The following is a 23,124-nucleotide window of genomic DNA, read 5'->3' on the forward strand; positions in this document are numbered from 1 at the left end:
TCCGAGGGGCGGGGCGCGGGGGCGGGGCCGAGAGGGGAGGCGCCTGGCGCCGCTCGGCTTCTTGCTCTCCCGCCTGGCTCCGCACTGATCTGATGCCGCTGGAACTGGGCGCCGGCACCACCATGGGCTGCGGGGCGCTGCTGGGGTCCTTGGCGCTGTTGCTCCCGCTGCACCTGGGTGAGTATCCGAGATGTGCGCTCGTGTCTAAGCAGGGCGGCGAGTGTGCAACGGGAGTGCAAGAGGCAAGGCGAGGGACTGGAGTGTGCAAGCTGCCAGCAGTGTAAGGGGTTGGGGGAGAGGGCAGCCCGGCGCTTGGAGGAGCGTGCAAAGGGGACAGGAGAGAGGCGTGCAAAGTCTTTCGAGCAAAGGAAGACCGCGAGCCTCGCTGCGCCTGCTTGGTATCTCGGGAGCGGGGCTTGTGTCCCAGGGGGCGCGGATCGGCTTGGGCTGCACGTGTGTGTGATGCTCGCGATGAAAGAACGGGGCCAAAACGAGCAAAATGATTTTCCATAGGGACAAATGTCAGGTTCTACACTTAGCCAGGAAGAACCAGTTACACAGTTATAAGGCGGGGGACACCTGGATTGCCAGTAGGACATGTGGAAAGGAACTAGGGATCTTAGTAGACCACAAGCTGAGCATGAGTCCCCAGTGTGATGCGGCAGCAGAAAAGGCTAATGCTATTCTAGGCTGTATCAACAGAAGTATAGCGTCCCGAACAAGGGAAGTCATAGGACCGCTCTATTCTGCCTTGGTCAGTCCACACCTGGAATACTGTGTTCAGTTCTGGGCACCGCAATTTAAGAAGATTGACAAGCTGGAACATGTGCAAGGGAGGGTGACCAAGATGATAATGGGCCTGGAGACCAAGCCTTATGAGGAACGGTTGTGGGAGTTGGGTATGTTTAGCCTGGAGAAGAGGAGATTGAAAGGAGATAAGATAGCCATTTTCAAATATTTAAAGGGCTGCCACAGGGAGGATGGAGCAAGCTTGCTTTTTGCTGCTCCGGAGGCTAGGACCCAAAGCAATGGATTCAAGTTACAAGAAAGGGAATCCCGACTGAACATCAGGAAGAACTTCCTGACAGTATGAGCTGTTTGACAGTGGAGCAGACTCCCATGAGAGGCGGCAGACTCTCCTTCCTCGGGGGTTTCTAAGCAGAGATTGGATGGCCCTCTGTCTTGTATGGTTTTGTAGAGATTTCTGCATTGCAGGGGGTTGGACTGGATGACCCTTGGAGTCCCTTCCAACTCTACAATTCTGTGGCAAGTGTTCGTGAAGATGCTGCTGCTTGGTTCTGCAGCCGCGCGCCGGTGCATCTATTTTTGTGATCTAATGGCAAAAGTGCATTACTTAAGGATGTAAGCCCCATTTAAGGGGCTTAAGGGTCCCTTAAGGATGTAAGGGACCCTCAGATCATCCTGCTAAATAGGACCCAGAACATCGGCCTCCAAGTCCTGCCCTGCAAAGCTCGGAGCGCTTTAGACTGGCTCTCTCCCTCCCCTCGCCCAGGGCTCCGCGCCGGGAGGATCTCCCTGCTTCCTGTCTGCGGTCTGCATGTTGTGAATGGAGGCGCCGTGCGCGCCTTCTCCTAAGTGTGTGAACACCGGAGACCAGCGTTCCGATCCTCCCCTCAAACCCCGGGTGCGTTGCCAGGCCAGCAGGGGAGACCTCTGGCTCGCCAGTTTGTTCTTCGGCTCCTTAGAAACCCTGCGCGCTGGTATGGAAGGAAGCCATCTCCCGGGTGCCTTTTCTTCAGCACCACGGTCTCCAACAACCGGTCCGTTTTCTGGTGGTATGGATCAGCCTTCTCTAACCTAGTGCCTTTCAGATGTTGTTGGACTACAACTCCCATCATCTCTGACCATGCGGCATGTAGGGGCAGGTGGGAGTTGGAGTCCAATGAACATCGGGGGGAGCAGCAGGTTGGAGAAGTTTGGCACAGCTGCATCCTCCATCACGTTGGCAAACAAAGGATGTGGAATCGTACATTGTGGGTTGTATCCAGTGTTACCCCTACGCAGAGTAGACTTACTGGAATTAACTGACATGACTTAGGTCCATCAATCTCAATGTGTCTACTAGGAGTATAACTTGCTTGGATACAATCCAATATTTCTAACAGATTGCTTCACATGTTGAAAGCACTCTCTCCCCCCCTTTTTTTGGCATGATCAAGGTGGAGAAAAAGGGGTTGAATTTATTTCCTCCCCCCCTTTTCAAATGCCTTCCTATGGGTGGACTGGTATTTTAAATTTGTTCTGGGGTGGGGGTGGTAGCTGTGCCAGCCTGCTACAGCAAGCATAACAGAAAGTCTAATGGCCCCTTAAAAGACTAACAGGTTTGTTGTGGCAGCTCTTTTAATGAGTGTGTGTGTGAGAGAGAAGCAGGGTGTCCTTGTTAATCTGGAATCTGGAGCAAGAGGGCACCACATTGCCATGCAATTGCCCAGAATGGATCCCCGGGGGGTTTACCGGTGGAGTTGGAGCTGTCTTTAGCTCAGCTTGGCAACGTCTTTTCAGACGGATGGAGTTTTCATTGTGGCTTGAATCGTGGCGTTTCAGTTGAGCTTGGCATAACTGGCATAGAGTTATTTCCTGACGCTGAAAAGACGACCAGTGACCCCATTGTGCCCTCAGTTGCAGTGATGTATCTGTGGATGGGGGGGGGGGGAGGCAACAGTTCCAGCAATTGTTGCTTCTGATTGTATTGCAAAGTATGTTGCATTCCACCCGTCTAGACCTGTTAAAATTAATGAGCATTACTGATGTAGGACTGTTTGTTTCAGTGCATCTACCCTGAGCAAAAGTTAGTTAATTACAATCCTTTGTTTGTTCCTCTAGCCTAGCATGAATTATTTATCATTAGGGGAAAGGCTGTAGCTCAGTGGTTAGAACATCTGCTTTGCATCTAGAAGGTCTCAGGCTGACTCCTTGGCATCCCCAGGTGGGGCTGAGAGAGACCTCAGAGTGAAACCCTGAGTGTAGTTCAGGGGTTCCCAAGCTGGTCCATGGACTACCAGTTGTATTCAGACTTCAGCACAGCACATTATAGTTGCTACAATTGTCAGAAAAACCCTTAAGTGGTCTGCCAAGGTCCTCTGCAATTTTCAGGTGGTCCATGTGGGGAAGAGATTGGGAATCCCTGGTGCACAAAATTCTGAGTTAGATGGACTGATGGTCTTACTAGGAATACAGGAAGTTGCCATATTATGATGTACTATTTTTGTTCCACCCTTTCTTCCCATTTTATCATCACAACAACCCTGTGAAGTGGGCTAAACTGAGAGTGTGGCTAGTTCAACATCACCCAGGAGACTTCATGACTGAGCAAAGGTTTGAACCCAGATCTCCTGGCCTCAAGTCTGTTAATCTAGCTGCTTTGTTGTGTATTCTGGTAGCTGATCTTCAGGATCTCAGGCTGGTTGTCTGTTCTACCTGACCCTTTTACCTGGAGATCTGCTAAGGGATTGAATGTCAGGCCTTCAGCATGCAAAGCATGTGATATGCCCCTGAGCTGTGATCCCTCACATTCAAGCATAAATTGCAAGATCATCTCCAGAACATCTGTTGTAGTTCTGTGATAATCAGAAATAGTTGGCAAAAGTTGGCATAACTATTCATGGAATATTTCACACCTTGTTTTGGTTATCCTCTTAAGCTGTGATCCTGTAGACATTTACCTGAGTTCAACAGTACTTGCTTCTGAGTGTATATGCCTAGGGTTGTGCTGTCAATCTGTTTTATGGCCCTGCCATAGTGGCACTCTCTGGTTTTTGCCCAGCCTGGGGTGTGGCAGTATCAGTTTGGAAAGGACAAGAATGAATGAGGATTTGCAGTGCAGCTGACATTTGAGACTGAGTACACTCTTGTTCTGCCCCCCTCTCCAACGTCAGGGTAATGTTCCCAGTGACCAACAGGCAATGAAGTAATTAGGAAGCTTTACAAATCTGTGATTTGTTGACTCACCTTGTTCCAGTTGGTTAATATGTGGGCATATAACACATAACACAGGTTCTGAAAGACCTACATTGGCTCCCAGTACGTTTCCAAGCACAATTCAAAGTGTTGGTGGTGCTGACCTTTAAAGCCCTAAACAGCCTCAGCCCAGTATATCCGAAGGAGCGTCTCCACCCCCATCGTTCAGCCCGGACACTGAGATCCAGCACCGAGGGCCTTCTGGCAGTTTCCACACTGTGAGAAGTGAGGTTACAGGGAACCAGGAAGAGGGCCTTCTTGGTAGTGGCGCCCACCTTGTGGAATGCCCTCCCATTAGATGTTAAGGAGATGAGTAATTATATAACATTTAGGAAACATCTGAAGGCAGCCCTGTATAGGGAAGCTTTTTAAGGTTTAATGTTTTATTATGTGTAAGCCACCCAGAGTGGCTGGGGCAAGCCTGTCAGATGGGCAGGGTACAAATAATAAAGTAGTAGTAGTAGTAGTAGTAGTACACATTGGAAGGGGGAGAAATTAGGAGCTAGTGTGGTGTAGTGGTTAAGAGCGGTAGTCTCGTAATCTGGGAAACCGGGTTCGCGTCTCCGCTCCTCCACCTGCAGCTGCTGGGTGACCTTGGGCCAGTCACACTTCTTTGAAGTCTCTCAGCCCCACTCACCTCACAGAGTGTTTGTTGTGGGGGAGGAAGGGAAAGGAGAATGTTAGCCGCTTTAAGACTCCTGAAGGGGAGTGAAAGGCGGGATATCAAATCCAAACTCTTCTTCTTCTTCTTAATTCACACTTTCTGAAATAATACGCAAACTGCAACATAGCCATCCTTCTAAAATTGCACTTCTCCAATTTTTGTGATGCAGCCCTCTGGCCAAGTAGTGTCCACAGAACTCTATATTCTAGAGTAAAATGTGCATAAAATGTATAAACAAGTGAAAAACGAATACAAATGGGGAAATTGCTTGCAAAAATGTGTTTCTAGGGGAAATTGTATAAACAAATCAGGATAATGTGCACTAAAATACTGGTGACTTTTCATGAGGGCTTAAACAAAATTCACAAACTGATGCCGAAGTACAGAGAGTTGAATTTAAGATTAGGAAAAAAGGAGAAAATAAGAGAAACAAAAAATTGACAGATCTGTCCACCTCTATCTACACCTCAAATCTCTCTCTCTCTCTGTAAGTGTGTGTGTGTGTACACCAGATTTAAATGTACACTGTGGTGTACACTGGTGTGTTGTACACCAGTTTTAAATGTCATGGTTCCCTCCGAAAAATCCTGGGAACTGTAGTTTTGGTGAGAGCACAGAAAATTCCCAGGTTGAGATACCTAGCCTCTCTCCTCCCAGAAGTTAAAAATCAGGAGAGGAAATGACAATTAAATCAGTGTCAAGTCTGTGCTGTAGCTATGCCATAATTGTGTGTGTGTGTTAGAGAAGGAGTATTCTGTAGTTCCATCCTCCCTTTTTAAAAAAGACATTTTAATATTATGCTCGTGAGCATGAAGTATCTATCTATTCTATTATGGGGCCACTGGGTCGTCTTTTCTTTCATTATTCCACCTAATAAGATCTGGACAAGCCATGAAGGAGCTCTCTCAGCCCTTTATAGAGTCAGCAGCCTCTGAGATATCTAATAAGGGACTTTTCTTCCAAGTGTTGCTCAGGAACTGGTATTAATAAATTGGTGGCAACAAAGAAAGAAGCAGACATGAATGCAATCTCAGCAACAATTGTCTTCGTCCACCTTTGGCTATTTACGATTTTTCTGCCCCCCTTTCTATGCCTGTCTCTTGATTGGAGAGGGACCTATATTTTAAGGGGGGAATTTGTACAGCTTTCTCTTTTTCCTGTTGCCCACAGAGGGGTCCCATCTCTTTCTCTGCTATCCGTATGCTTCAGACCACAAAGGTAACACACACTTCAAGCTCATCCTTCCTTTCCATATACAATTAATGTGGTACAATGCTAAGGAACCATCATCTTTGGGATTTGCTGTGCAGACAGACACCCTAGAAGTCAGTGCATGGTCCATAGACGGTAAACCCATATAGAAGAAGATACTCATGCACTGCACTATACCAAGAAGTTTTGAAACAGGGGATGGGGAGCCTGTGGCTCTCCAGATGTTGTTGGACTCTACCCACTGGGGTTAATGGGAATTGGAATCCAACAGTGCCTGGAGGGCCACAGACTCCCCATTCTACAAGCTGACATTGTTTGTGGTGTGTGTGTGTGTGTTTTAGAGAGAGAGAGAGAGAGAGAGAGAGAGAGAGAGAGAGAGAGATGGAATATTTATTCATCAGTGTTGACTGTACAGGCCTTCTGACCCTGTGATTCTGAGACAGGGGTGGGCAACCTGTGGCCCTCTATATATTGCACCACTACCATCATCATGCTAGCTCGCTGGGTCTTGCAGGAGGTGCAGTCTCAATAATCTCTGGAAGGCCATGGATTTCCCCTCCCTGGTGTCAGTTGAGAAGAGCCAGGTCCTCTCTAGAAAAATTCAGGGCATTTATTATGGATGAATGATTGCTGAAGTAGAAGTTCTCATTGCTGTGAAGCATATGAAAGTTGCAATTTGTTTAAAAAAGATTTCTTCAGAAAGTGTTGGGTAGAAATTTTTGTGGCTTCAGGAAGCTGCAGCCGCTTATCCTAATTGAAATACACATTTGGGGAAATTATTGGATAAAACACAATGTTCTGGGAAGTTAAATGGCAGAATTCAGCCATTAAGTACCAGAACATTTGGGTATGGAAACATGGAGTATTCCTTCATGTAAAGTGCCTTCTTTAGCTGGATTTGGAATAGTTCTAAATCCCTGTTGTGTATTTGTATGCCCACAGAATGTTCTATGGATGGCATCTCCCGCCCCACAGCAAACTTTTCTTTGGATGCTAATGGTTGGGAGGGAGTTCATTTTCTTTAATCTCCAACCCCCTCCCCCCCACTAGGGGTTGGAGCAGTGTGTTTACATTTGCAACCTATACTTGTAGCATCAACTTCAGATCCTTACATGTTGTTTTTTTAAGACTTTTATTTTGCTTTAAACAAATATACATAAATATAGACAACCAAAATTACAAAAGAAAATTCCTTAATAATAATGCAAAAAACTACATAAAATCAAAGTACATGGCACATAACATATTATTTCTCATATTGAACCTCTTCCTGATTTAGAGAAACATAAATTAACTAGTTTTATTGAATTTCAGTCACTGAAATTTGGCTTCCAGATTTGGTGCAAAAGGTTTAAATTGTGTCAAATGAGTCTCCTTCCCACCCCCAGATGCTTGCAGGATCAAGCATAATAATCCTGTACTAAATTTCAACCAGGATCCCAAGTTCTGTAACTGGAAATCCATTATGCATTTATGCCCATCTGTGTTATGTGTTTAAATATGCTTCTGTTGCTTTTTATTTTTATGTTTTATCCTGTTTACCATCCTTTTGGTTGATTCTAGACTTTGCTTGAAATTTTCCATTACAGAATCCTGGTGCTAGAAATAGGTTTCAATAGGCTGTTAATTATAGCTAATGGACACAGCCTAGCTTCATTCATTTCAATGAGATATTGACAGTGGATTGCTAAGTAAATAACAGTGCAGGCCTATACTCAAAAGTTAATCCTATGGGGCTTATACCCAAGTATATGGGTGTAGGATTTTAGCCTAAGTCCCAAAGTCAGTCGTCCTTTTCGTTGCTTGGAAAGCAGAAAACTCAGTCCACATAGTTTCAGTAGCAACTTGATACAGATAAGTGTTGGCATGTTACTTGAGTTTCACAAGAAATCCCCAAAGAGCCAGCATCAGATATTTTGATACCCAGCATGAATAATCCCATGACAAGCCCCACTCTCTTTCTTTAATTAACATGGGCCACAACCTTCTTAAATGCTCCCCTGTACAACCATCATTGGTTTAAATGGGACCTGTGCATTCATCCACAACTGTGCCCCTACTCAGCTCCTGTTTGTCTGTATGTGGCTCAATTGAGAGAATGTCACAGCAGACTCTGCCACAAATCAGATTTCTCCTCACCCCCCCCCACCAAGTGGCATCCAAAACCTGCCACCTAAAGCAGCAGCCTCTACTTGCTTCAGGTCACTGCACATCTGTGGGTTCCAAATAATTATTTTATTCCTTTGAATATTATGGGCACTGGAATATTTAGGTTTTCAGTTCTTCACAGAGAAGAACAGTAAAAGGAGCTTATGGCACTGCCTTCTACCGTGAGGCCACTGAGCCTTCTAGCCAATGAGTCATAACTCAGTGGCAAACCACATGCTTTAGAAGCAGAAGGTAGTTCTGTTACCTAAAAGGCTTTGAGCTAAAGATGCTTAGATTGAACTTGAGACCTTCTGCATTCACAGTATATGCTCTGAACTCCCTCTCCCCCCCACCTTTTTTTTAAGTTACAAGCTTCATGCAAAGGTTGGGAGGTGGAGGGGGAGAGAAAGCAGGATTAGAATTTAGATCTCTGCACTTCCTATCAACACAGCCACAAAACAGGCTAAAACTAGGTGTTACCATTTATAATCATCATGATCATCAGCCGTATTATGAAGGCTCAAGGGGCAGTATAAAGAAGAATTCCTGGATGCCAAGATCCAAGTTTGGGGCAAGTACTTTTTGATCAAAGAACCCCAGCAGAGATTTAAAATCACAAAATATGCAGCAAAGTAAAACATGGAAGTATAGGTTGTTAGACCTTTTAAATATGCCTTTCTGAGTTCCAAATTTTCCCTCTTCACCCAGCATAGGAAAAGACCACACATTTGGTAAGTTTAAAATTGGTTTACTTACACTCTTCAAAGGTCAGGTTCATGTGCTTTTTCCATACATCAGTCAGAAAAGTTGCACAGGCAGTAAGACTTAGTTTAGTTCCAAGAAGGTGGAAGTTCATAAATTATTGGTATAGGAACCCAAGAATGGCTTGTGAGAGCCATGCAGCTAATCTGGAACAACCATCTTGGCCTCTTCACATGCTGAGTTCATCCAGTAGACTGAAGAGGAACAAAGTCTTGATTGTCCCTCCCAAGATGAGTTAAGCCTGGCAGGACAGCTTACTCTGTGGTCTTAACCCCTTCATGCATTAATTAGACTTAAAAATGTTAGTTATATGAGGCTGCTTATCCCACATTTGACTAATCCCTAGAGTAGGGATGGGCAGAGGTATACCTAGGCTCCCTTGCGCCCTTGACAGGGAGCTATACCAGTGCACATGTACCTGGTCCCTTGCACAGTTGGCAAGGAGATGTATCAGCGCCTCCGAATCTGGGTGAGACCATGGAACAGAAACTTTAAAAGTTTGCTAGTCGTCATCTTCCGCGCTCCACCAGTGACTTCCTCTGCAACCATTTGGGTTCGGACTCCTCTGTTCCACCTTCTCTCCTCCTCCTTGCTTTGCTCTCTCTTTCTGGGCAAGAGTATGGGCAGGCAAATGACAGAATTGACAGCAGCAAAGTGATGGGCTCACAGAGAGTATCTTGCCCAAGGGACCCTAAAAATCTGGAGTGACACTGGTAGCTCTGTGCCAACCTCATGGACGTAGAGGTTAAAACATCTTTAAATAAATAATTAGAGTCCTTGAGTTGCAATGTGACTTTCATTTGATTAATGCTAATCTCATGGTGGGACTATGGGCTCAAGCTGACATATGGCTTGCCACCTGCGGGTGTGACAGACTTCCCATCCTGAATTGGCGGGTTGCCCTGGGTGACCAGCAAAGGTTGTTGCACAGCTTCTTGCAAGGTTACTCAACAGTAAACGTGCGTGGCAAATACCCTATCATCTGCATGCAGTGATAGCCATCGTGGCAATGTCCCCCTTAGTGGGGAGAGTGCTAGTGCACTCAGGTTACGCTTTTGGGCTTTTCATAGGCATCTGGTTGGCCACTGGGAGATGAGCTGTTGTCCTGATCCAGCAGGCTCTTTTTATCTTCTAATGTGCAATCTGGGGAAGTTTGAATTCTTACAGCAGCATCTTTTAAGAATCATGACATGAGCATCTTGCATTTAAAACAAAGACATGGGTTACTAGCCCTTGAGGTTTCTATCACTCTGTACAAGTGATATAACGTTGCATGTGAATTGCTTTTTGTCTGAAATATGCTCTTCACCTACATCCCTGTGCTTGGTCCCATTGGGCAGCATGGGAAGATGCCTGGCTGCTGTTTGGCTGAGATGTGCCTGTAGTTGTTGCACTACTGGTGACATAGCGGTAATGGCAGGAGGGCAAGAATGTATGCAGGGTACTAGATCCCAGTTCTTTGTTATTGCAAATACAGTGGTACCTCGGGTTAAGTACTTAATTAGTTTTGGAGGTCCATTCTTAACCTGAAACTGTTCTTAACCTGAAGCACCACTTTAGCTAATGGGGCCTCCTGCTGCCGCTGCGCCGCCAGAGCACGATTTCTGTTCTCATCCTGAAGCAAAGTTCTTAACCCGAGGTACTATTTCTGGGTTAGCGGAGTCTGTAACCTGAAGCATATGTAACCTGAAGCGTATGTAACCTGAAGCGTATGTAACCTGAGGTACCACTGTACAGGTGGCTTGCTTCTCTTTCTGGCTTTTCAGGCTTCATGAGGCATGGCCCCCACACTCCTGAGCATAACTCCACAACTTAAGGACTAGAAACTTCTTTTGTTAAAATGAAAGTGGAGATCCTTGGGGTGATGAACCTTCTATTGATTTTCTGCACTTTGCCCCAAACAACTGCCCTCTGTCCTTTAACCTACTGCCCTTCTATAGGCAGATAGCACACTCCTAGTACTTGCACACAAACAAAAAAATAAAGTTCTGAATAATTCTTAGGGTGGTTTAACAATCGGTCCCCCTTCCCAAGGAACTCTAGGAATTATAGCTCTGTGAGGGGAATATATATCTCCTAACCACCCTCAGCACCCTTAACAAACTACAGTTCCCAGGATTCCTTTGGGGAAGCCACAACTGTTCAAAGTGGTACGATACTGCTTAAAAATGTATAGTGCAGATGGGGACTGGAGGCCTTTGTCATTCTGGACCTGATTCAGCCTGTTCCCATTACATCTGCCTAGGCCAGAGGTCATCAGAGATGAGAGCAGTTTCAGAGTTTGCTAATCAGCTTCTTGGGGGCTCCCCTGCCAGTTCCGAGGGGAATCCCATCTTCGTCAGCTTTGCTGTTCAAATCTTCTGGCTGTTCCTTTTCCTGCTGGTGTGTTCAGAGGAGTGAGGCAGCCTAAGGATGTGTTTTGATCAGACTGAACTAGGCCAGCTCACTTAAAATATTAATCATTTTTCTACTTTGCGGACATCTTACTGTGTTTTCTCTGTCAGCCTTGAGTAGGTAAGTGTCTCCCAGCCAAGACTGGTCCAAGTCAGCTTTAATGGAGGATGTCTGTGTGGGTGCCATCAGACTAGCATCTTAACAAGAGGTCCCGACGGCAGCAATGTCAGAATTACTGTGACTGCTGGTACTGGCACCTATATATATTTTAAACCAGTATGGGTGCACTATGAGGTCTGTCTAGTGATTTAAAGAAGGTTTTTAAAGCTGATTTGTCATCTGGCTTTGAATCAATTTGACCAGACCAATTTAATTAGATTTGCCTGTTTTTCAGACTTTCCATATTTAGGAGGTTTTCTAAGATGAGCATTTGCTGACTATATTGTAAAGTTAACCAATCCTTGTTATAACAGGTAGTCTTTAACATTTTCTTATTGTTATTACAAGAACTCCTCTCTCACTTTAGTGCTATATGTAAAATGCACAGATGTGCACACTTAACGTGACTAAAGTCTGCAAATTTGTTTTCTCACAGTTTGGGGAGAAAACCAATGAAACTGAGGGGCAGAATCCAAAACAAAATGTCTAATTATTTTGTACTAAGGAACATGCCACCCTTCCCACTTGTTCCAAAAGTACATAGAAATATCGGGAAATGTTTTTAAAAGCCAGAAAAAAATAAGGAGGAAATGCATAGCAAGGAAGGGAGGAAGCCTGATGAGATGGAACAAGGTGGCTTCAGGCTATGCTGAAGGCCACATGAACCGAAGTATGAGCTGTACGTGACCCTTGGGGACACAGGTTGCCCACCTGTGTTGGAGATGATACAAGCTGAGTGTTGCTTGTTTCCCTCTACAGTTCTGTCCGAGGAGCCGGTGAGTGTGGCCGGCAGTAAGTGTAACACCATCTACAAAGGTTTTGCTGAGTGCCTCATCAGCCTTGGGGACAGCATGGCTCAAAGTGCACAGCAGGAGCAGCAGCCGGATGATGATAGCATCCAGGAGCAGCAGGAGCTGGACATCATCTGCAAGTGAGTACAGGATCCTTCTCCCAAATATCTGTAGATAAGAATGCCCATAGTGGGTCACGGCAGACAGCTGCCTTATAGAACATAATACTATGGCCACATCTACACAATTCATTTAAAGCTGTATCATGGCGCCTTTAAGAGTCATGGTTCCCACCCCACCCTGCAAAGAATCCTGGGAACGGTAGTTTGCTAAGGGTGCTGAGAGCTGATAGGAGCCCCTCTGTTCTCCTCTCAGAGCTACAATTCCCAGAGTTCCCTGGGAAGAGGGATGGATTGTTAAGCCACTCTGGGAATTGTAGCTCTCTGAGGCTGGATGCCACACTGCAGCCACTTGATATCACAGCTAGGCTATGGCGGTGGGTATATAGAACCTCTGAGGAAGAACACCAGTTACTGGGAAACAGCAGCAGGAGACAACTGTTGCCCTCTTGCCCTGCTTGTGGGCTTCTCATAGGCATCTGGTTGCCTGCTGGACCAGGTAGGCCTTTGCTTTGATCCATTATGGCTCTTCTTATGTTCTTACATCTTTGCCTTGCTCTTCCTCCAAAGCGTTCATAGCACCGGACAAAGTCCCCTTACATTCCCTGCCTACCCATTTTATTCTCAGAACAACCCTCTGAGCTACATTGGGCTAAGAGAATGGGACTGATTTAGGATAAGAACATGAGAAGTCCCCTGCTGGATCAGACCAAAGACCCATCTAGTTCAGCATCCTGTTCCTACAGTAGCCAGCTAGATGCCCATTGGAAATACGCAAGCAGGACCACCCAATCAACATCATGGCTCAGTGGGGTTTGAACCTGGCTCCTCTCAGTCTTAGCCCGGCAGTCTAATCACTACCCCACACAGACTCTCAGTGGTTCTTAAAGATTGCTGCAGAGTGACTATAGTCATAGGGGCAGGTCTGCAGCCATCAGCTATGTGGTTAAGCCAACCAGGTGCCCAACAGCCAGGCTGGGCTGATGAGAGTTGTCATCCAGAACACCTGGAGTCCACCAGGTTGGCAAAGGATGCCATTCTGGCTGGTGCTGATTGGGGTTGGAGTCCCAGCCACACCCGGAGGCCCACCGCTTCCCCACCTCAGGCCTAGCTGAAGCTCCCCTACTGCTACTTCTGCTTCTCTGGGGTGCCTTGCTTGCTCCTCATGCAGATTCCTCTTCTTGCAGGTCCTGGGATGACTTCCACACCTGTGCCACCCAGGTTCTGTCCAGGTGCCCCGAGGAGGCAGCGAAAATCTGGGAGTCGCTTCGGCAGGAGTCCCGGAAGATCCAGTTCCAAGGCAACCTTCACGACCTCTGCAGCTCACGGGCCCAGCTGGCCGGCAGCGGGAGGGCTTCGGATATGGATGAGACCAACAAGGAGACCTTGCGGGGGGAAGCCTGGCTGCCTCGGCCCAGCTTTGTGGGCAGCCTGACTCTTGTGGCTCTCTTGGCTTTGGTGCCCTTTGCCTAGCCAGGGAGCAGTGGGAGGCCTCCCTCCCTCCTGTCCACCACAGTGCAGACCAGTGGCCCAGCACCGCTGCCTGCCAGGGAAATTGGGATCAGGCCTGGCAGTCGGCAGCGGTGCTCCGCGTGTCCTGATGACGGGGGCACAAGGCCCGCTGGGTGGAAGAGGCAGGATGCCATGGGCTTGCCTGCCTTGTGTCTTGCCCTGCTCAAAGAGGCTGGGTTGGGCTAATGGTGCTCTTCCTGTCCCCGTGTGCCCTACTTTTACCAGCCGGCACTTTGCGGCAGCTCTAGTGCCCTGTCCTCCTGCCTACACTGCCCCTTGTGTCCGTCTCCATTGCTACCCAGCCTCATGCTAGGAACATAGGAAACTGCCTTGTACTATTGGTCCATCTAGCTCATTATTGCCCACACTGACTGGCAGCAGCTCTCCGGGGTTTCTGCTAGGAAGACTCCCTCAGCCCTCACTGGAGATGCTGAGGATGGAACCTGGGACCTTCTGCATGCAAAGCAGATGTTTGCCCTCTAATGGAATCTGGGTCCTTCCCCATCCTGTACCACCCAAGAAACTCTGCCTAGGGGTAATATCTCAAAGCCACCGCCTCCCTGCTTCCTTATTCCAGTAAGAAAGGCATCAGTACATCCAGCTGCTTACAGCATCCTTGCTGAGTGACTAGTGTCCCCGAGAGTGCCAAAGGTAGTGTGTGTGGATGTGACATGACATCAGCACTCTTGTCCTAGCCTTCCCCCGTCCTGCAGCACTCTGTGTACCTGATGGAGTGGGAGCACAGCTGTCGCCTGTGAGCTGGGACACCTTAGGGATCTATACTGGCTGCAGGTGGGTGCTGCAGTATATTTATCTGGCAATTATATAATTCTCTGCCCTAGAAGTTCAAGCCCTCCAGGTTACCCTTTGCATTGGATAACAGCAGTCACTTAAGTTTCATCTGCTGTCTACTTCTCTGCAGGGTTTTTGACATCTTAAGCCTCCAAAGTACAGCATTTCCCCATGGGTAGGTCATTTCCCAGCCCAGTGCCCTTCCAGACATGCTTTCCACCCACCAGGATCAGCTGGCAGGAGAGCTGGTTTGGACCTGATGATAAACGGAGCACCCTCCACCAACTATTTTGCCAGTGAGAGGGGGTCTGTGGCAGCCTTCCTCAATCTGGTGCTATCCAGATGTTTAGGGGTGATGATGCCATCAGCCCTGATGGGAGTTGTGGTCCAAAACAGCCAGAGGGCACCAGGATGGGGAAGGGGTGGTATATGCTCTTACCATTCACAAGGTCATATCCTGAATATACTTCTGCACTATTCTTTTCCTTGTGGAGATGGGCTTTTGGGAGGTAGCACTTTCCTAAAGGGGGTGTCCAGGGCTGCCTTGCCTGTGCAGCCCAGTCTCAGTTCAGAGATCCCCTCTGTTCCCAGCACACAGGTATCTGTTGGCCAAGACGTGGAACGACAAATGTGTAAGCAATGGAAGTCCTGGGCCTCCCTTTTTGCTGGTGTCAGCTGTTCAAATGTATCTATATATTTATATTAAAAGGCACTTTTACATTTCTCTTGCCTTGTCCTGTGTGGTGGCTTTTGCCGTTCCTGCAGGGTGCTGCTGCCGGGAGCCTTTCTGCCTGTCGTGTCTCGTGATCCAGATCGCACTTAACCTGGAAGAAGTCAGCGTTTAGGGCTCAGAGAACTGCAACATAAGCGGATCCCATGCCTCCTGGAGTGAGAGCTGTCTTCCTTGGCATTTTTTTAAAAATACATTTTTGTTACAAGGATATCAAACCTCCAAAAGTTTTTATTGTTCAGGCACACCATCCTCTTTATACATGCTAGTAGCAATCTTGCTTCTGAGTGCCAGTCCTTTATAAAGTATGCGGCTTCTTCCCAAGAATCCTGGGAACCGTAGTGTACCCTTCACAGTTTACCTGCAATTCCCAGCGCCCTTTAAGAAACTCCAGTGCCCAGGGTTGTTGGATCCAGGTGTGTGCTTTAACTCTGTGGTGTGTCTGCAGCTATGGGACACTGGATATATGCATTCTGGTGTTGGATGGGGAGAGTGGGAGAGGAGGAGAGAGGGTGTGCTAACTGGCACATGTTTCCCCCCATTAAGGGTATTAACGGCTTTGCTTGGATTTCAGCTCTGTGTTCCCAGCGCTGCTTGCCCATAATGTAATTAATCTGCCTTTTTGCTTAAAGCCTCTCCTGAGCCCTCGACACCCACCTCTCTTTCTAGCCCAATTAAGCCCTTCCATAGCGTGGCTGCAGTTCTGATACATCTCCTGGCACCCTCTACGCATTTGCCGCATGCCCAGCGCATGCAGGTACAATGGCTGCTTCCAACCTTGGGGCAAACATCCGCCGCTATGGCACAGATCTTGCTCGTTATTCAGTTTTCAAATGTCTCGTTCTTTTGTTATTTTTCTTGAATGGGCCAAATCCTAGCTGGATTGGACAGTCAGCTTCTGCTCAGGCCAGATCCTCTAAACTACTTTAATCACTTGAGGCACAGATTCTGCACTGGAAATTGTTGCTGTTTTACCCCCCTGGGCCTTTCCTCTGTTGATGATACCTAAAGATGGTTGGGCTATGTTGAGGAGGTGGGAAACAGAAGTTAAATGTTATGGTTAGAATGAGGGAGGAAACTTCAGTCCACGTCAGACGCTTCCACTACTTGGTTCCTGCATTTCAGATACAGGACTGTGCACTGAAATAAAGTCCAGTAGCCCATGACAGAAGAGGAGAAAGGTATGCATGGCAGTGAATAGAGGCAAGTTTTTCTCCCTCTCCCCTAACGCTAGAACTTATGGGCATCAAATGAAGCTGAAGATTAAGGCAGACAAAAGACAGTAACAGCACATAGTTAAACTGGAAATGGCTCCTTACAGGAAGCAACGTTGGCCACCAGTGTAATTGGTGTGGGTTACTTTTAAAAAGGATTAGGCATATTAATGTCAACGGCTATCGGCTACTAGCTATGATGACTGTGTTTTACCTCCACTGTCGGAGGCAAGGTGCCTGTGACTGTCAGTGGCTGGAGATTCACAAGTGAGGAAAGTGCTATTGCATTTTGTCCTGCTTTTTAAGGTTTCCCAGAGGCCTCAGATTGGTCAATGCAAGAACAGGAAGCAGGACAAGATGGGTCTTTGGCCTGATCCAGCAGGGCTCCTATATTCTGCTGGATAAATGGGTTGCATAACGTCAAGGCTCCAAAGCTAAATCCCTGTGCTTTCCACAATGTTGGTTGAAGGTTTTTAAGAGCTGCAGTGGTTGCTGAGTTGTAGCAGGAGTGTGCCAGTGCAGTGCTGTGCCCCGACACTTGTCAAGGTGTTCCGTGTGCCAGGAGCGGTTTAGTCATGCTGGCCACATGACCTGGAAAAACTGTCTGCAGACAAATGCTGGTTCCTTCGGCCTGAAAGCGGAGATGAGCACCATTCCCTATAGTCCAATTCAACTGGACTTAACTGTCCAGGGGTCCTTTACCTTTACCTGGTACTCAGGGATAGGTGGGGAGTGACCTGGGGGTGGTTGTTGGCCTGTACAAAGCAACCCTAAATCTTTGGCTTTCATTAGCCTGTGCTTCTAGTACCTGAACATGACAGAAATCTGGGCTTGCGAGCTGCTGTCTCTGGGGCAATGAGCTCAGCATTTTCTGAAAGGCACAAACAAGAGTCTGGTGCCTCCAGAGAGCCTCTGCCCCCAAAGGCCCCCTGCTTATTTCCATTCCACACTCTGTGCTGGCACGCTTCAGGGAGAAACGGTCTCTTCCCTGTTAAGGCCTAATATAGCAGCAGGTGTGCACTGGGACAAGCAGGGGAGGAAAGATGCTCTGTTCACCAGGCTATATCTCACTGAATGGAAAAATGGGCTAAGGCAGGTAAAGTGTCTTCTTCTAATCTCCTATGTCCCTTCATCAGGTATCCCACTTGAAATTCCACACTCTACTTAAATCCTGCAGCAATTTCTCCAGGTCCTTTGATGCAAACTAGACGCTGGAAGCTGCTTTATACCTGAGCAGACTATTCATCCATTTAGTCTGTATTGTTTAGTCTGACTGACAGTAGCTGTCCAGGATCTCAGATAGCAGCTCTCCCCATCTCCTGCTAGGGATGTTTGAGTATTCCAATGGAAATGGGAAGGCAAATTGCCAGTTCCCCTTACCCCATCTGTTCCATGTCCAGAACAGGACCCCGGCAAATGGGAATCTAGAAGCATAAAACACACCCTAGTTCAGTGCAGCAATCTAGGAAAAAAATTATCAAACAAACCAGCAACAATTTAAAACCCAGCACAACATCTTTAAGTGGATCTAGATATCAGGTCTAACTTATTTAAATCTAAATAAAAAGGCCTTTAAGGCTCATGGGCAGCTGGTTGGCCACTGAGAGAACAGAGTGCTGAACTAGATGGGACTGAGACCTGATATAGCAGCGCTCTCTTAAAATCAGAGAGAAATGGATGAAGTACCACAAATGTGGGGCTACCACTGAAAAGACCTTATCACTTGTGCCTCATCTGACTTTGATTGTACGAGCAGGACCTCTGCAACCATCCTTAAGGTCCAGGCATAGGCTGCTATGTTGCTATATGCCCAGACAAACAGGGACATTGTCTTGGTATCACAATCATGCTAGACCACATTAGAGGGGGAAAGCAACTTTTGATTGCAGTGCTTGATTCTTTTTCTTCTTCCACATTCCACTGCCTTGCGCCCATCTTTTCCCAAGTGGCATACAAGGCACTGAGATGTAAAGAAACCAAGTGCAGAGACCAGGAGATACATGGCAATAACAAGATGATCTGGTTATTTTAAGGGTCCTCCCTTTGCAGCCAGGATCAAATGTATATCCTAAGCTTTTACTTTTAGTTTTAAACTGTCTTTTTTTGGTCAGGGGAGGGAGCACACAAAGTCCTACTGATCTAAAATCCACAATTGGTGTGATGAAATCTGTCGAGCAGGGAGAAAGGCCAAAATCAAAATAAAGCAATTTGACCAACAAATTTTTTAACTGCCCTGTGCATAGCCAGGGGGTAGGACAGGAAAAGGGCTGCCCTTTGTAAATGTGCACATTCAGCAGTCCTCTGCAAGGTCCCACAGCATTTAAAAGCAGCCAGCAGGGCAGATAATCTGCCTATTCTTCATTTAGAATTTCAACAAGCCTGTGTTTAAGGGTGAATTAGTGCTGGATATCTGCAGGATTCAGCTAAGAGGATAAGCCAGGCTGATAGTATGTGTGAACAACAGAGGATACCCAGCTCAGCCTGAGTAGTTACTAGATGAATCACTTATCCAGGGCACACTCTAGATCACTTAACATGAATTAACCACCAGTTTATTCATAGTCAAGCATTTATGTAGTTTTGCTGGATTTTTTAAAAAAATCTTTCTATATGCCAGAGCCAGCCCTAACACTAGGCAGAATGGGGTGACTTCTTCTGGTGGCAGATGCTGGGGAGACAGCAGTAGCATCCCTCTGAGCCTCCCAGCCATTACCCTCTGATGGAGGACAGAGCTGTGCATGCCACACAGTCTGTCCTGGCCCTCCTAAATTAGCCTCCTGCCCTCAGGTGCAATGGAAGATATTATCCTGTCCTCAGTATTGAAGAAAGGTTTAGCTTATGCCTTAAGAAATGTGTTACTTTTTGATGCAACAGCCTAACATGTCTCTGGAAGTTACAACTGTATACTGCTGCATTACAAAGCTGGCAGGTGTGTTTATGATGCTGGATGGAATTAAAGACTTGGTTATCAGAAAATTATACCTGTATCCAAAACTGACAGGTATGCATTTTGTGTCAAAAACCTTTTTTCTCTGATCGGAAAACAGAAAATATTATCTATCTTGATATAGCAGGTGTAAGTTTCTAATGCTACACAGGCCCTAGGAAACACTGGTGACTTTCTCAGGTGCCTGAATTTTGTTCTGATAAATTTCTGGACTATACTGGTAACGCTTTGCGCATGTAAACAGAAAAGTGTTTTACATTTATTATAGTTGTTTTTATTATTAGACTGGGATCCAAAATCCCAGGAGCTGAACTACTGCTACAGACCAATTAGCTGACCCTGTTTTTGCCTATAATAGACAAACCAAATTTTCTTTTGGAGCTGTGACAACCTACACAAACTGTACTCTCTGCTGCTCGTTCTTCGACCTGTTTGGCTGCACTCTCTGCATCCCCATCAGTCACTATTCATAGGTGAACCAAGAGCCCTCTCACATTAGCTGTTCTTGTTTTATTTCATTTGGGTTTGATTTTATATTGACGTAGTGAGAATGCACTGCGTAGGAGGTAAGAGGGACTGTGCTGGGAAGAGGCTGCGGCTGGGTGTGGACAATGCATTCTGCCCCTAGATGGTGCTTGACTGAACAATACAAAGAAATATGTGCCTGGTGCACTGAATACCAACTACACTTCTGAAGGAAAAAGTTGGGAATCCATAAAGGCAGCAAGATGGAACAGATACAAGGTTCTCTCCAACATTCAGATAACAAGCAAGCAAGCAGCTAACCAAACTATCAGTATTAGAAACTTGCTGTGAAAGGGCAGCTCAGGCACATGGAAGCGTGACTCTGATAACAGTCCAGCCCTATGTGTGTACTAATACTCTAAATTACATCCTTCTTTGTTCAGTGGGTCTTGCTCCCAGCTAAGTGTATATAGGATCGCAGCCTTAATTGTAGATTTGGGAAGCACCTCGACTGTCATCTAGTCAGTAGTGACTGGTGCCCATTGAGACTGGAGAGGCAGAAGACAGGGCCCATCAGTCGGTGGCACCAGAGACAGTGACAGACAGAGCCAAGTACTTCCAGCATCCTCTTCTCGGCTGAGGAATCTGATATCCAGTGTCACCCCTAGACAAGATGTAACTAAGAAAGCAGGCAAGTGGGAGCAAGCCGAAGTTGGGGGGGCAATGCCCCATTTATCCTTATGGACCATCCATCACTGCATCTGCACTGTTGCTGGTGTAGGAGATCCACTACTCTATCCACAGTGTAGCAGTTATACAATTTTAGACTTTGAACTACTGTATATGATCTTACATGGGTTGATGGGAGGCTGCTGTTTAGATGGTAATGTGTATTTTATCACTTCAAAATGTAGTAAGCCGCCCCTGCTATGTTTGTGGTGAGGGGTCCTCCTGCTCATTCTGCTGAATGGGGCCCTGGGCTTCTTGCCCCAAAGTCCAGCCATGATGACAACACTGTACAACATCCCTGATAGGGTAAAAGGGCGTTTTGTAAGTGTCTTCTGAGATGTCAATAAAGTTCTTCCTCATGTTCAGTCAAAATATCCTTTCTTGTCATTTGAACCCCTTGGTTCAGGTTCAGCTCTCTGGAGCTTCTGAAAACAACTCATTATTACTTCACTAACATGCAGAAGAACTGAAGAAGAGCCTGCTGGATCAGGCCAACAGTCCATTTAGTCCAGCATCCTGTGGTCACAGGTGCCTAGGAGAAGCCCACAAGCAGAACCCAAGCACAAGAGCCCTCTCCCTCCTGTGGTTTCCCACAAATGGTGATCAGAAGCATAGAACCTTGGAAGCCGAGTGTGACCATCATGGCCAGCAGCCATTGATACCATTTGCCTCCCAATCCTTTTTTAAAGCCACCCAAGCTGGTGCCCACCACTGCCTCCTGTGGGAGTGAGTTCCACAGTGTAACTTTGCACTGTGGGAAGAAGCATTTTCTTTCAACTGCCCTGAGTACTTCAGCATTCAGCTTCATTGCATGTCCACAATTTCAAGGGTTGCGAGAGAGGAAGGAAAACTTTCCACTGCCCACTTTCTCCACGCCACACATCATTTTATACACCTCTATTGTTTTGCCTCTTCCTCGCTTTTTCTCTAAATGGGTTCAGACGCTGCAACCTTTCCTCACAGGGAAGTTACCCTTGATCATTCTTACTTGCCCTTTTCTAGCTCTGCAATATCTTTTCTCAGCTGAGGAGACCAGAACAACACAGAATATTCCAAGTGCAGTTGCATCATAGTTTTGTATAACAGCATTAGGATACTGGCAGTTTTGTTTTCAATTCCTTTCCTTATGATCTCCAGCAAGAAAGTTGCCTCTTTTTTACAGTGGTTTCTCGGGTTAAGAACTTAATTCGTTCCGGAGGTCCGTTCTTAACCTGAAACTGTTCTTAACCTGAAGCACCACTTTAGCTAATGGGGCCTCCTGCTGCTGCCACACCACTGGAGCACAATTTCTGTTCTCATCCTGAAGCAAAGTTCTTAACCCGAGGTAATATTTCTGGGTCAGCGGAGTCTGTAACCTGAAGCGTCTGTAACCTGAAGCATATGTAACCCGAGGTACCACTGTATATAGCTGGGTTAACGTCTTCATTGCGCTATCCACTACAAGCTCATTTCTGGTCAGCCACCATCAATTCAGACTCCATTATTTTTTTTGTCTGGATGAGCCTTCAGACACAGGATCCTCCTCTCTTCCGTGAGCCATGGTACAGTCCAGGCACAGGCTGACCAGCGAGAGAGAACTAAGCTTAAGAGGCTAGGCTGCAAACCAGGAGAGTCCTTGAGTTCTGCCAGAATTAAGATTCTGGGTCAATATGAAAAGTTGTAAACTCTGGGTTTCATTTAACACTTTATGTACAATTTAAAAATTGCATTATATTATTGTCTTGTGAACCACCCTGTAACTGGATAAAAGGCAATCCATAAATTAAATTAATCAAATAAATAAATAAATAAATGCTGTTTATCTTGGTGGGCAGATGATCATTTTAAGGTTGACCCTCATTTTTATAATGTTCCTATCTGCTGAGTCTATTTCTATTTATATGCTCTTGTTTTATTGTGTTCATGGGATTGCTTCATTTTTAATTGCTATAAGCAATTTAGATGCATTGGGAAGGGTATATGATTTTTAAACAATGAATGAATGAATGAATGAATGAATGAATGAATAAATACATTCAAAGACCTGGAAGGAGCAAGTTTCTGGCTTGGAGCTGTCCAAGGTCCTGTGATTTGAGCCCTACCTGGGCTGACTATTCCAGAGGTGGACAGAAGGTACATCAGCTTTTGCTTGTAGATCTCTGGGTGATTTGCAACTAGACTATAGCAAGTGTTTCTGAGTTTCAGTTGCTGCTAACAAAATTGTTCTCAACAAAATGACTTTTCCCACTTAAATTAGGTGGTGTGAGTAACCAGGAATAGACTGCTGTGTAAAAGGACTGTGGTTTGTAGCCAACTTTTAGTTAGAGTAGACACATTAACATTCATAAATGTAAGTTAGTTACATAATAAATGTAAGTTAGTGGGCACAATGACTACAATCTTGTGAGCTCAATTCAGTTATGATACTGAAAAAAAACTTCTAGGCTCAGAATACTCTGGCTGACAGACCTCTGGTCTTCTCCCGTGGAAGCATGTGCTCTGCCGCTGAGCTATGGCCTTTCTGCTTTC

The 23,124-nt window shown here is 46.3% G+C and overlaps 1 protein-coding gene across 1 annotated transcript; it reads left to right on the forward strand.

Annotated features, from left to right (window-relative positions):
• The first annotated feature begins 95 nt into the window (after positions 1–95).
• Positions 96–15,255, forward strand: NRN1L (neuritin 1 like). Its single transcript, XM_083515157.1, has 3 exons — positions 96–177; positions 12,077–12,248; positions 13,415–15,255. Exons 1-3 carry the CDS (start codon positions 123–125, stop codon positions 13,698–13,700), a joined length of 513 nt encoding a protein of 170 aa, XP_083371283.1. The 5' UTR covers positions 96–122; the 3' UTR covers positions 13,701–15,255.
• The last annotated feature ends 7,869 nt before the right edge of the window (positions 15,256–23,124 follow it).

This window comes from Podarcis liolepis (assembly GCF_965112155.1).
Source record: "Podarcis liolepis genome assembly, chromosome: 7".
Lineage (NCBI taxonomy): Eukaryota > Metazoa > Chordata > Lepidosauria > Squamata > Lacertidae > Podarcis > Podarcis liolepis.

Coding starts and splice junctions, on each gene's coding strand:
- NRN1L (XM_083515157.1), top strand. CDS start 123: ATGGGCTGCGGGGCGCTGCTGGGGTCCTTGGCGCTGTTGCTCCCGCTG. Junction 178..12,076: donor GTTGCTCCCGCTGCACCTGG/GTGAGTATCCGA, acceptor TTCCCTCTACAG/TTCTGTCCGAGGAGCCGGTG. Junction 12,249..13,414: donor GAGCTGGACATCATCTGCAA/GTGAGTACAGGA, acceptor CTCTTCTTGCAG/GTCCTGGGATGACTTCCACA.